Raw genomic sequence first — 14,543 nt, forward strand, 5'->3', positions numbered from 1 at the left:
ACAGTGAAGAAGCCCCTCGCTGTTGATACAGGAAAGACGTTCTAGATTGTTCCTTAAGGGAGTTATAGTGCTGATAGACGTCCTCTGCAACAGTGACTTGAAGAACAGGGTAACATGGAGATACTATAGTGAATAAACGTTAGTATTTGCTTGTGTGGCAATCGGAAGCTCATGGTTTGGGGCAAGCTGGTGATATTTTATGAGAGAATCAGGTTGGGGGAAAACTAATTTCCTTTCTTGTGCCTTATGCTTAGATACATCACTGGGAGACCACAGGATGAAAACAGCATGAGATGTTATGGCAAAGACAGCACAGCAAGCTCCAGGAGTCTCACAGATCCTCAGAAATCAGGTAACGTCGCAGCATCCCATATCCACCTTCTGTGGGGCTTCTGTGACTGGTGAGCCTCAGTGCTTTTTGAGTGCTTCCCAAAAGCTGGGCTTCAGAACCTCTGCCGCTTTATTGATGGGCTTCTCAAATACGACTGCTTTGTGTTTTGTTCTCAAATAGGACTTCTTTCTGTCCTGTAAAACATTATACAGATGATGCCACAGGATGTATGGCACGGGAGATCCCCACTCACTCTGTCTTGAGGGCTACCATGGCTGTAGGAGCCAAGGATGTGCCCTTCGTTCCAAACAGCTACAAAAGGGAACAGCCACGGCAGTCGGCTCTGCACAGCCACTGGGTTTTGCTTGGCTCCGTTGCTGGCTACCAACGGCGTGTGTTTTAGAGGGATTGACTTTTCAGAGGGCCTCTGAGCCCTGTCTCCTTCGGGGGACACAGTGGGCTCCAAACAGCTGTTCCCTCCCTACCCGAAGCTTGCTCATCTGCTGTTTTCCACGTATTATTCCTTCGGCCTGGGTTTTTAATTGTTATCTGTCCCAGGATGTTCCCTTCTTGCCCGTTCTTGCAAACCCAAGCCTATGTTCTCTGCCTGTTTCACAGCATGTGCAGTCACAGAAAAAGGCAATCACATCATAAGCTTCAGAGCATGAACACTGTAGAGGGCAGGAAGAAAGTGGTGAAGTGCAGGATGCCCACCTTCATACTCAGATCATGTGCTTAGCACTGCTGTGGTCACTGCAATAGCTGAGCTTTGAGTGGGAGGGCCTAAAAACTTCCCTTCCTCCCCCAAATCAAAGGCACTGAGCAGAGACTGTGATGCAGCCGCATACGTTAAGTGAGGCGAGATCTGTCCTGAGGTCTTCATGCCAGGGTGTTCTTATGTCTGGAGAACTTGGGTGTTGCTGGGGAAAGCCAAGTCGCTCAGTTCACTACTAAAAGTATGTTAAAATGTGAAGTTGAGGCCAGTTTTCATAGTAAGCCATGTTTTCATTTGAGAGGATGTCGGACTCAGCAGGAGCTTAGTACAGTTTATTTCCTCTAAACAGGCAGTAAACCTGTGTTGGCTGAAGAGATTCCAAACCAGGCTTCGTAGACAGCTTTAGCCTTGCTCAAATCCCCAGTAATGTATTGGTGAATATGAGAAAATCATTGCCTTTATCATGGCCCCTTTAATTTAGACCCCATAGCAGCCTTCCAGTATCTGAAGAGGGCTGAGAAGGATGCTGGGGAGGGACTCTTCATCAGGGACTGTAGTGACAGGACAAGGGGTAGCGGATTCAAACTGAAACAGGGAAAGTTTAGACTGGATATAAGGAGGAAATTCTTTCCTGTTAGGGTGGTGAGACACTGGAATGGGTTGCCCAAGGAAGTTGTAAATGCTCCATCCCTGGCAGCGTTCAAGGCCAGGTTGGATGAGGCCTTGGGTGGCATGGTTTAGTGTGAGGTGTCCCTGCCCATGGCAGGGGGGTTGGAACTGGATGATCTTAAGATCCTTTCCAAACCTAACTATCCTGTGATTCTGTGATTGTATAATGCTGTCTTCTGTATGGTTTTTAGTTGCTTAGTCATGGAATATGGAATTCCAGTGCCCTCCTGGCATTAGTTAAGGTTTGCATTATATTTCTCATCAGTGTCGTGAGGAGATCACAGCAGTGCCTGTTTGCCATTTTATGAAATGATGTGGTACTTGCTCCAGTTGCAGTTTTCCAAACCCTTCCGAGTGCCTACGAACTGTAACACCCATTCACTGACAGCAGAGATAAGCAGATTTATTGAAGCAACCTTCTTTCTTTCTTTGGCACCCATGGAACTATGTCTTCCTTGAGCTCATTTGCGTTAATGGCTTTATGTGGAAGTCAGCCTCCTGTTGAATGACAGGATTCTGTTAGTTTTGGGGGGAAGGCAATGTTTTCGTGCAATCACCTGTGCCTCCCAATGTGTTTTCTGCTTGTATCTTTGATCAAAAGGAGAGGAAGATGGTTTTGCTTGTTTGCCTTCCTTCCTCCTCCCCCTTTGCTGGAGACTTGCCTGAGATGCTCAACTGTTGGTTTGGCTGTTTATTGTTTTTGTTGCCTTTTCTAACTGCACTGAAGCAGAGCAGTGCTCGGTTCCCCTCCCAATGCCATCGCTGCTCTCCTTCCCCCAAGTCCAATGTGTTCTTTATTAAACTGAATTAGGACATTGGAGTCTCCAGTCCTAAGAGTGGAAATGGGAACAGCGTAAATGAGCAGCCACAGGAGACCCAGCAGCCTTTCCAACGGCACTGCGGAGGGAACTCAGCTGCAAAGGGAATGATAATTTTGGGAGGATTTGCACAACTGTTAAAGAATTGCCAGCATTAATATTAAAAGCAGCTCATCTGGTTTTCCCTTCCATTTTGAGAGCGTGTTGCTTTCTTGCCAATGTACTGCACAGTCTGCTTCCTCTCCATCCTTCTTTCACTTTATCGATTGGTTTAGTTGCTTCTGTTCTCACCTGCTGAAGCGGGGTGTTTTGGAGGTGCTGGTTTTGCCTTGGGGTTTGCATGCAGCTATGGGCATGGATTTGAGATCTCTGCCATTCAAAGAATGCCAAAACTGAACTGCAGATGTATCCTGGATTGGGATGCAAAGGTTGTCACCCTGTAAGCGTTTGTCCTTGGGATAGCTGTAGAAAATTCTTGTTTGTCCTTGAAATCCATATTGCTATCCCAGTGTTTGTTCTAACGCAGTAGCCATGATCCTAATACCTTTTGACCCTTATTTTCAGTCTCTCCCTCCCTTTATTGCTACATCAGATGTGTTCAGGGCTTCCAAAGATCTTTTATGGAATAACAGGGTAATCTTTGAGTTGTTACCTTCTCACCTGCCTTTCCCCTTTGCTCTCTGCTCGTTCACCCGACCACCTTGTGCGACACTAGAATTCATTCGTTCTGTTTCAGTACTCTGCTGCCTTTTTCATGTGCTTATTTCCTGTGCCAAAAAAAGCCGAGCTGAGCCTTGAACTGTGGCTGCACAAAGAGTTACAGAGGCAAACCTGGTGTCTAAATAGGCTGTGAGAGCACAGGGGTGGCTGAAGGAAGCCATTCGCCCTCTCACGATTCTGTGCTGCTCAGCCATCCAGTGTTGTCTCAGAGCAGCTTCCAGTGTCTGAGGGGGCTACAAGGATGCTGGAGAGGGACTCTTCATCAGGGACTGCAGTGACAGGACAAGGGGTGATGGGTTCAAACTGAAAGAGGGCAAGTTCAGGTTAGATCTAAGGCAGAAGCTCTTCGCTGTGAGGGTGCTGAGGCGCTGGCACAGGGTGCCCAGAGAAGCTGTGGCTGCCCCATCCCTGGCAGTGTTCAAGGCCAGGTTGGACACAGGGGCTTGGAGCAAGCTGCTCTAGTGGAAGGTGTCCCTGCCTGTGGCAGGGGTTGGAGCTGGATGAGCTTTACGGTCCCTTCCAACCCAAACCAATCTGGGATCCTGTTATAGTCATCACATCTGAAGAGTGCCAGCATCACCCCTGAGAGCTGGACTTGGTAATGCAGGTTTGTGTTCTTAGGTAGTGCTCTCCTGGCTTTTAAAGCTGCTTTTCTCAATGGGCTCTTAAAGGTGGTTGTATGTCGGTAGTGCTCAGCTCAAAGTCAGGCCTGTCTGTGCTGTCACTTAAAGGCTGTGTTACGTTTAACCCATGTGGCAGAGGCTGCTGGTAACATCAGTGTTAACAGAACAGAGGGTACCAGGGAAGGAACTGCTGTATTTTCCAGTGTCTGTCCTAAAGGAAAGCAGAGAGCAAGATGAGGACAATCATAGAATCATGCATGGTTTGGGTTGGAAAAGACCTTAAAGCTCATCTGGTTCCAATCCCCTGCCAGGGGCAGGGATACCTGACAGTAGACCACGTTGCCCAAGCCCCTGTCCGATGGCTCCTTGATTTAGGAATAGATTAGCAGAAGATCTCACAGTTCTGAATAACAAAACAGGCCAATAAAAACCCATTCCAATTCAAAAGGCTAAAAACTGAATCAGATAAATCCTGTTTTGTTTCTGTTGCAGCGAGGGCTGTGTGGGAAATTGAAGGAACAGCACAGAGTACTTCGGTTTTGAATCTCATCTTATCTGCAGTTACAAATGAAGCTTATATTCTAATAACAAAAAGACAGCCCCTTGAGAAACCCCTGTGCAAGTGAAGGCTGGAAGGCACAATTCAAACACGTGTGCAGTGCTGGGAGAACACACAGCAATGACACATTTCTGAAAGCAGGCTTGCCTTAAGTGATATAAAACCCAGTTTAGACCAAGAGTGGTGGTTAAACTTGCCTTAACTGACATGTAACCATGCTGTAGGGAGGGACGTGAAGAGGGGATGGTGCCCCAGCAAGTGAGCATCTGCTGATACTGTTTGTGCTGCCCTGCAGAAGCTGGTTGAACATGGAAGGCTTTTTTTGCATCTGCCATCACATGCAGTCTTCTTACTGAGCCTGCTTCATTCAGCATCTGCTCTCCTACAGTCTTGTGTCATCCCTCTCCATTGACTCAGTTCTGAAAGTGGCACTGGCTGTCATTCAGTCCTTGTTTTGCAGCCTGCGCCCAGCCCAACTTTCATGCAACAGCCTGTTTGGAGTGGATGTCTTGCTCTGAAATCCATGTGGATTCAGGCAGCTCAATAGTGGGACTGTGGCTTGATCTGCTGTGCTGCCTCATGGAGCTGGGAGTGCTCCTGTTTGTTAGGGGGGTTTAATATAGCTACCGTCTCATTGATATTTCACCTCCTGTTGTCTTCTCTATGTTCTTCTGACTCTCCAGTAATATAGTTTATGAAGGAGGGAAGCCAGATCACCTTTACTGACAACTGATAACGCTGGAATACTCTTCCATTTCATGGTTACCAGAATTAAGTTAAGGCGTGCTTCCAGGAGAGACTGTTGCTTGTATTGCCTTACACTTGCTTGTGTTTGCAGAGTTGGAGTGTGTAAAGGCATCTCAGCCAGCTTGGCATGTCCCTGGCTCTCGGGCTGGGGAAGTTGCAGGGGACCATGCTGAAACGATGAGAAAGAGTTGGAGCAAAACCTTGTCTGTTACCCAAGTTCAACTGAACTCCCATTAGTTTGAGTCCAGGTTCTATCCGTAAACTTAAGTGGGGTATTTCTCCTTTTAAGCAGCCTACAGAAACGGTTCTATCCGTCTGCATTTGTTTTGATGTGCCTTTGTAATGATTGCATGATTGGGATACATGTGCGATGTCAGACGTGTAAGAGGTTAAGTAGCATAAATGGCTGTTGGGAAGAGAAGAAACACAACCGTGGAACTATTGTTGCTATAAAACTTGTGCTGCTTTTAGTTGTTTGGTTTAACCATTTAGGAGTTAGAGCTGTGGTAAATTGCAGTGATGGCCGTTCAGGCACCAGCCCCTTTTCTTCCTCCCATTGAAGGAAATAGAAATCATTCAGTGCACTGCCACTGGCTTCTCAGTTGGCCAGAGACTAACTTGGGTGCCCCTAAAGCCTTAATGGTGTTGTGTACAGCACCAAAATGCTCTTAGATTTTAATCCCACAAGAAATGCATACTGTGAGCATTTTGTTAACGTGGTAACAAATGCTCAGTGTGTACAGCACCAGGCCCTTGCATTTAAGCTTGCTCGAGTACCAAAACCACCCCTGGTATCTAAAGGACTGCTTTATTATGCTTGTATCCACGTGCCTGCCTCTTGGTTTTTAATATGCTCCTGAAGGTGCAATACTAATAATGCTTTTTAACATTTGCACTCCTCTCCCTCCGGATATGTTTGAAAGGAATGTTTTCATCTTTCTTTGGGATGGGACAGTGGGGGTTTGAAAACAATGCAAATGCCTTCAAGTGCGATGCTCGAAGGGACTGAACTTTCCCATCCTTTCCTGACCTGGTGTTTTACTATAATTTCCCATTCTGATTTTCTTCAGGTTTATTACAGATGTTTCTGTGTCACTGTGATGCTAACTCTGGCGCTACTTCAGAGACAGGAGTTTTGTCCCAGCTCCCAGACTGGAGGTGTTGTGAGGATGCTGGAGAGGAAGTTTCTATGAGCATTATTTTGGATCCTGAGACAGGGGAGGAGAGAGGTTGGTGCTGATGCTTCAGCTGTAAAACCTTCCCGACTGTTTTCCAGTCCCCTGAGATCTGTATGGGATAAGCCCCAGGCAAAAGGGTACAGTGACTGGAATTTGGTGTGTGCCCAAGGGCTGGCGTTCTCCCTGGTGACCACACGACTCACTGTGGCTGCTGGGGCAGGAGGTAACGTCTGCCATATATATGTGTGCATCTGTGTATATATATGTAAAACCCCCCATATTTATATTTACATTCACATGTATAAAAAATACCAAAATCATGCCATTTCTTGCCTCAAGAATAAGTGCTCTTACTCCTGAAGTACTGACAGCCTTTTAATTGTCCCCTGGCAACACCTATTCTCACTCGCTGGTTTGAATTGCTGTTGTTTCTTGTCCTTTCACTGGTGCTTGTCACTTCAGACTCTAGAAAGAAGAGCCAAACCCAAGGAGCATGGTGCAAGTTACACCACTGTTAATATGGGACAGATCTCCTGTTCAAAAGGTGTATCAGCAGACCCAGTAGTGCCCTGTTTTTATGGGCAGATGTGTTGAGAGCATCTCTGCTCATCTTTCTTGACTTCACAGGCGTAAGAGGAGATGCATATTCCCTCTTTTCCTCTAGAAGTTGATGGCTTTTCCCTGTGAAACGCCGCACAGGGTTTATTTTTGTTGCCCTTGGGATGTTTTGTGCCAGCCTTGTTCGGTTTCCCTCCCTAGTTTTTAACAGGCAGTCTTTGAAGTTGGGTTGGGGCTGAGCCACCTTGTTGGCAGCCTGAGCGTTCACTGTTGACTTCTCTCTTCGTTGACTCGTGTGTCTCTAGCAGTCTGGAAGGGGAGCGTGTTGAGAGGACCTCTGAAGCAATGTTATATTTGTGGAAAGGGGAAATAAACTCGCAATTATTCTCAGCCATTATTTGTCACGTGAAAAACGTTGCATGCTAATGGCTGCAGATGGTTTAGACAAAAACTGTACGCGCTGAAAGCCCTCTTCATTGGAGCTCTGGTTTGCTGTCGTACATTATGCTAGAGCGGAAGAGGGTTTGTTCTGCCTGCAGCTATGTATTCCCCTTCTTTGCCGTTGCTAGCACAGACCTTGTTAATATGCATCTGGCAATGGTTAAAATTTTCTCCATCAGTGACTTCACATTTATGCATTCAGACCAAGGATCCTCCTAAGTTAAATACAGGTAAGGCCATGGGTACACAGGAGCCTTTGGTACCTTTAGAAAGGCAGATGTGAAGGAGGCAGCGTTATGGTTGTGGTCTCGTATTTTTGTGCTCTTGTTAAAGCTCAGGATCAGGTTTTATGTTAAGACGTATTTATGTCTGCATAAGCATATTGTGCCTCTGTGTGTGCGTGTGACTGTAGACACAGTGATTGCTTCATACTGTGGAATAGTAAACCAGCCCTATAATGTGCTTATGTATTCTGGCTTATTCATCAAAACCAGTCGAGACAGCTGTAAAGTGTTACTTTGAGTTACAGTTTATACAGTAAAAATGAGAAAAGGTTGCATTTGATAGAAATTAGTCCATTAAAATAACACAAGGTGAAGAAGGAAGGGCGAGAGGGCGGAACAGGAGTTGGAGTTCAGCGCTCCTGAGGTAAGGTGAGTGATCAGGAAAGATTTCCATGGACTGGTTTGGTCTTGCCATTAATCACATTCCCCACAGAAGTGTCCAACAAATGGACGTGCAGCGATGCACTTGGGTAACTACGCTCATGAGCTGCTTTTCTTTATTGCAATGCTAATGCTCATTGCTGTGACGTCTTATTCTTCGGTGATGCTCTATGTTCGTATCACCAGTGGGCACCCTCTGTAGGTACTCTGGAAGTTGGGAAGGTGTGGAAGGCCCTGTGCAAATCCCAGATTGCAGTTTTCTGTCTGCCTTTTAGGTGCTGATCCCCGAGTACAGTCAGCTCTGTTCAAGGCCGTGGTTTTCTTTTACCTGTTGTAAAGGGGGTGTTGCTTCTGACAAGAAGGCTCGTAACACTGTAGGAAGGTGACCTGGCTTGATAGTCAGCTAGGCATGAGAGAGCAGTGTGTAGCCAGCTAAAGCTGCTTCGATGGTCACGTGCTTTATGGGAGAAGAGAGGTTTGAGGAATAAGCCTTTATTTGGCGGAATGATTTTGTCGGAGCACTGGAGGCAGATAACGGGATGAGATGAAATAATCTGACTGCTCTGGAGTAGCCCAGCTGCTGCAATTTTGTGTCTGCTTATGTGTTTCAAACTAAGAGATTTTACAGTTTCCTTTGAGGCAACAACTGTAACTGTTTATGTGGAGAGCTGGCCCTCACCTTGTCTTTCTCTTCCTCCACAGGTGCCGGGCACACTGAGCCCATTGATCTGTGTAGCATCTGTGCTGTGGTCCATTTATTGAAGATGTGAAGCAACGGCAAGTCTGAGATTGGAATTACTGATAGACTGGAGAAAATCTTAGTCCTTGTGATGCACATGGACATGCTGGATTATAAGTAATTCTAGCTTTTCCCCTCCCCTCCCTTCCTTTCACTCAGCTATCTCAGGGTTCATAGAGATTTCAATGGTTCGTGTGCCTGTAAGTTTGGAACAGAAGTGACCAAAAATGGGGGACCAGCAATTGTATAAGACTAACCACACTGCCAACAGCAATGAGAACTTGTACTACCAACAGCACCAAATGAACTCGCTTCCGTCTCTAAATCATAGCTACGGGACCTCTGTTCTGGATGCTCCCCAGGCATCCCCTCTCTCCCCACAGTTTCCCCAAGATTCAAGAGACAGTATAGCTTTGCCTGTAGGTTCAAAAAGTCTTGGATCAATGGATACATCCAGACAAACTACTTGGACACATTCTGGCTCAGGAAACCACGTCCCAGTGAGGAACAGTTTGAACAATCCAAGCGCAATGTGGAGCCCCCTCGGGCAGGGGGATTCCCACGATGGGTACCAATATTCCTACTCTCAATCCAGTGATAATCGGTCGCAAAAAATCACCAGTGGGGTCCTGCATAAGCTGGACTCCTTCACACAAGTGTTTGCCAACCAAAACCTGAGGATCCAGGTGAACAACATGGCTCAGGTTTTGCACACCGAGGCTTCGATGGTGGAGAGCTCTGGTGACAGCGCGCTCAGGCAGCTGCTGTCCCAGAAGCCAGCAGTTGAGCAACAGCCCGTAACGTCCAGTGTACAGCGATACCAGCCGGTGCCGCAGCAAAGCCACCAGAGCTTTGCAAGCACGCAGCAGAAGCAGCAGATGCAAGTCATGCAGCACCAGCAGCTGTACTACGACTACCAGCAGCACTTATCACAGATGCAGATGCACTCTGCGTTCCAGCCAGGGCAGGCGCACGTTCAGCAAATGCAGCCCCAGCAGCTCTTGCCGCAGCAGATGCAGCACTTGCAGCAGACTCAGTACTACGCTCAGCCACAGCAGGGACATCCTCGGCTCTCCATGCAGGAGATCCAGCAGCAGCAGCAGCAGCCAGCTCGGCAGCAGCGGCACTGCCCGGTGCCGATAGCTCAGTATTACCAAACACAACCTGTCATGCAGCAGTTACAGCAACAGCAGCAACAGATGCAGTTGCCGCTTCCTCCGTATCACAGGGAACCTGATGCAAAGGCTATGCATGACTCGCAGCAGTACTCTCAGGATCCCAGTCATCCTGTGCAGCTTATCCAGTTGGGAGCAGTGCCTCAGTATTGCTACCAGGATCCCCACGAACAGTACAGGCACTTGTACCCGCAGAGTCTGCTGCAGCAGCAGGACCAGCAGAAGCAATACCCAGGTGAGAGCAGGGTGCCAGCTCTGAACTCCCATCTCGGCCTCACTCCTCCAGAGAGCGCGGAGGATGCCCCACGGCAGGAGATGAACTCTGTAGGTAATGCTGTCCCTCATCGAACTCTTTTGCCACCCTCGGGGGTTCATCTGAACAACAAAAGCTCTCAGCAAGACTCTCCTAGCGCCGCGTGGCCTCAGGTAGGTAATGGCTCAGACCCGTGTTTTGCATAAGAGTAGCAAGGTGTGGAAATGACACTGCTGCAGGAGAGCCAGGAGGAGGTCAGGATGTGAGCTGTGATCACGGGCGTGTTTTGGGGAGCTGCATTAAGAGACTTCTCTTGTCTCCATCTCGGGGTTCAGCCCGGGCTGGTGGCACCACGGAGCTGCTGCTTCCCTCTCGAGGGGCTTTGGGAAGTGTCTGGGGAGGAGGGACCCAATTACAACAAATGCTTCTGGGGCTGGATTGCTCAGGAGCAGTCGGACAACTGCCTGTTGCCAGAAGTAACGCTTCAGGGTCAGAGCAAAGGCTTCCGACAGCAAGCGAGTGCAAGGAAGTGCTCACGGGGGCACTGGTTTGGTAGAGCCGTTGGGAGGCTCTCAGCTCAGAGGCTTTTCATATTAGTAAAATCCTCCACCAGATGCAGCCAGAATGTTGTGGGGACCTTCATTTCTGCATTCCTGTTTTCCTGAAAAAGGCTTTTCTCTCTTTTTCCCCCTCTTTTCTCCCCCTTTGCTCGCAGGTGCCGCTGTCAGACGGCAGGCTGCAGCCCCTGTCCCCAGAACAAAGGTATTTGAACAAGATTGCTTTAGTCCTTTTAATTCAAGTATGACAAATACAAGGGAGTGCTGCGGTGCAGAGGGAGGGAAAGGCACTCTGGGTACCGTTCCCCTACTAGATGCAAGTTTAGTTCTGTGCTTCGTGAACTAAGTTGGTGTGATTTCCACCGTCCCCCTCTGCCCCCCCCCAGCAGGAAAATCAGTTCTTTGCTTTGTGTTCCATAGAAAAGAACCAAAGAAGGAGCAAAAGCAGGGGAGCAGTTTGCCCTCAGTGTTGCATTTGTAGGAGAAGGGACAGTGTGTGCTTGGGATTTGTATCTTTGGCATCGGGGATCCTCTGTTTAACCTGAAGGTCTCACCTCTGAAGGACTGAGGTGTCCTCCAGCACAGTTTCCTCCCATGAGTAGGAGCGCTTGTTAAATGCTGTCATGAGTGGGGAAATGTAGGTCTGACACGATGGATCTTGGGGGTTCTCGGGGTTTCCAATACAGAGGCCTACTCTAAACTTCCCATCTCGGGAGCAGCGGATCTAGGTTATTGCCCACATACTCCACAGCGGTCACCCTGTGCCTACTTGCGGCTTCATAACCATCTAGCTGTAAAATCTCATTGACTTCCTCGACTAAAACTCCTCTTTTTGCACCAAAGGGAACGTGCCAAACTAATGTCTCTTCTTCTGTTCCATGCTAAAACCAAATGAAAACCCACACAGTGGCCAGAACAGAGAAACACTTCCGGAGAGAGCTGATGCGAAGAACAAACTAATGTGTTCGATATGCTTGAAGGAGTTTAAGAGTTTGCCTGCTCTCAATGGTCACATGAGGTCCCACGGAGGAGTGAGAGCATCTCCGAACTTCAAACAGGTAGCAGTCCGGTTTACTTCAGTATTTGGCTTTCTCCTTTCCGTGTTTGCTTGCTTTGCCATGCTTTGCTTCGCTGTCAAAACTCGTTCTTCTCGGCGCTCTTTTGTTATGTCGTACCCTCTGTAAGCAGAAAAGCATGTGAATCTGTTAGCCTGTAGGCCAGAAGTCTCTCTTTCAAGCCCGAGGCAGTGAGCTTGTCCCTCTCTTTCCCTGCATGTTACAAGAACACATCACAGAATCAGTTAGGAGCATCAAGTTTTTTTCCCCTTCCTGTTTATTACATTAGAAATATCAGGAACATCGAGTCTTCCTTATTTTCATTTGGACTACTTGGATGAGTGAGGGATGTTAATTGGAAGCCTTCCCAGGCTTTAACTGAAGGAGCAGGATTGTTGAATCTTTGACAGCCTTCTTCCCAAGTGTTTTGGTTCTATAGGTATCAACAAATACCAAACCAAACACGTGGGTTTGAATTGTTCTGCACGAAAGAACTTGCCCTGTCAGTTGGTTTTTCTCTGTCCTGGTATTTGATGAGTTCTGTCCGAGCTGGGAATACCACAGGAAGGCAGAGAGCCATCAGAGTTACACCATCTGCATCTTTGTTTCTAGGTGGGGGATGGAAAATTCTGTCTTTATAGCGATAAAAAGAGCACGTGTTTATCTCCCCTCCTGCGATTTATCTTGTGAAGATGCTTCATGTGGTTATTTTCCACCGAGGCTGGAGCCTGTGTAGGAGTCATAAGTAATCCACCAACTTCGTTCAAGGCAAACAGAGTCCAGGGAGCAGCACCGTTGTGTGTTTTGTAACTCTGGCTGCTCCTTCTGAGCCACGGTGCATACCTTGTGTAGTGTGTTCATCCAGCAGTAGCCTCCTCACTCGGGCTGAAAGCCTTTAATTGTCTGTACAGGATGAAGGAGAGACCCCACCACAGCAGCCGCTGCCTAAAGAGGTGGATAGCCTCGCGCCCATCGTCATGCCAGTGTCTGTCCCTGTAAAGCTTCTGTCGCCCGAGCCCAGCACGCAGCCCTCTGCCAGCACTGCCACAGTCAGAGACAAGCCTGCCAACCCTGTGTCAGATGACGAGATGCCCGTGCTCGTGAAGATGACTTACTCGCCACCGTGCAGTCCAAAAGTGGCCAACCCCTGCTCATCCTCTGTGAGTGCTGCGTTTCTTGCCACTAACTGTGCTGTGCGTCTTAAATCCCTTTGCTTATAGTGCTGCTACTTCCTCTAAAGCATCTGTACTCTAGAATATGTTCCAGAGTCTTCACGATGCCCAGTAAGCACAAAAGGCCTGTAGCATCACAGCATTTCTTCCTAGGCCGTTTGGGAATGTTAATTTTCCCTTTGCTGGGCAAGTGGAGGCCTCAGTTGAAAAGAAACAATTTGCAATTGGAACGTAGTATTCCTTTATCCCACTAGAACAAAGGGATTTAGTCTCTTTTTACTGGTTTTGGTTTGGTTTTTTTCCCCTCTCAGGCTGCTTTGGTTTTATGTTATTGCAGTTTTATTTCTTCCTGGTGTTTTTTAAAGGCAGATCTATGTGCTTCTCGTTTCAGCCCAAGGCAGGAGGGCACCGTGTAGTGCTTACAGTGTGTGTGCTCTCGACCAATATGAAGTAATTTTTCCTTTCTCTCTGCATGCGTCAGACCTAAGGGAACCTGATCTAGGAAAAATAGCTATGCTCAGTGCTTTCATTTCACTTGTAAAACTGGGATTGTCCGGCAGCACGAGGAATTGAGGAGTACTTGAAGGAGATGTGGGAACGCTCTTTCTTGTTTTCCTGAAAGGCTCCTGGAGCAAGCGGTATTTATTTCACATTCCAGTGTAGGAACAGATGCTGCTTGTTCCTTCAAATCCATGTTTGCAGTCTACTCCATGATAAGAGGTTACTGGGAAGCAGCAGCACTGCATGGCATTATCTGTGTTACGCAGAGGAATACTCCTGTTTTTCTCTCCTCCTCGTGAGGCTGATGGCCAGAGGGGAGGGGACAGCGTGCCCCATCATGGATCACCTCCCTTCTGACCCTTCACTCGGACGTAACACGGTCATTTTAAATACATATGAAATGTTTTACTCTCTTCCTTTCGGACAGAGGTTTTCCACATAAAATTGCCCTTTCCTGCCGAAGGCAGCATCTCACAACGGTTTGTAACTCAGCAGTGCAGCTTTTATTGTCTATTTCTGGTTTCTAGGAAGAAAAGGGACAGTCTTTTCTGAATCCCTGAGTTCCGAGTGGGAGATCTTCTCTAGAGACACCAGAGTAGGTGGCTTGGGCTTGTGTATTTCTGCAACGTATGTGAAGTGACTGTGTTTAAATCTGCCAGTGTTTGGCTAAATGCGCATTCATTCACTCAGAGTTATGCTTTGCAGTCTTTATTAGTGCCCAAGCAAACTAAACTCATGCGGTTTCCTCTCTGGATCCTACCTTTTATCTAAGCAGTAGCACTGGGAACACTCAAAGACCAAAAGAGCTGCAGTTCCCTCCTCTTCTGTGAAGAGATTGTGCCATTACAGAGGTTGTTCCCCCCCCCCCCCCCCCCCTTTTAATACCAAAGAACTGGAGCTGTGTTGCATTTATTTATACCGTGCTTTGAGCTGTCCAGAACAACTCCCACAAAGCTCATGGAATCAGTAAAATCAAACAGCAGAGGGAAACTGAATATTCAGCAAGGCTACAGGCCAGTGAGCAGGCAGGTGAGGCCCATCAGGATCTACCCAGAGTGGACCTGTCA

At 47.7% G+C, this 14,543-nt stretch overlaps 1 protein-coding gene across 2 annotated transcripts in view; it reads left to right on the forward strand.

Annotated features, from left to right (window-relative positions):
* Window positions 1-14,543, forward strand: part of TRERF1 (transcriptional regulating factor 1) — a 99,805-nt gene that overhangs the window by 69,602 nt on the left and 15,660 nt on the right. Inside the window, exons 3-7 of one of the 2 annotated variants that reach the window (XM_061478796.1) lie at window positions 255-352; window positions 8,727-10,364; window positions 10,907-10,953; window positions 11,656-11,806; window positions 12,715-12,963. In XM_061478796.1, coding sequence (XP_061334780.1) covers window positions 8,991-10,364; window positions 10,907-10,953; window positions 11,656-11,806; window positions 12,715-12,963 — 1,821 coding nt within the window. In that variant the 5' untranslated portion in view covers window positions 255-352; window positions 8,727-8,990. The remainder of the gene's footprint in view (window positions 1-254; window positions 353-8,726; window positions 10,365-10,906; window positions 10,954-11,655; window positions 11,807-12,714; window positions 12,964-14,543) is intronic. The other variant, XM_061478797.1, reaches the window with a different exon arrangement.

This window comes from Pezoporus flaviventris, unplaced genomic scaffold (assembly GCF_033815535.1).
Source record: "Pezoporus flaviventris isolate CSIRO_AGI_PZ_B2104156 unplaced genomic scaffold, CSIRO_AGI_Pfla_v1 ptg000132l, whole genome shotgun sequence".
In the NCBI taxonomy this organism is placed as follows: domain Eukaryota; kingdom Metazoa; phylum Chordata; class Aves; order Psittaciformes; family Psittacidae; genus Pezoporus; species Pezoporus flaviventris.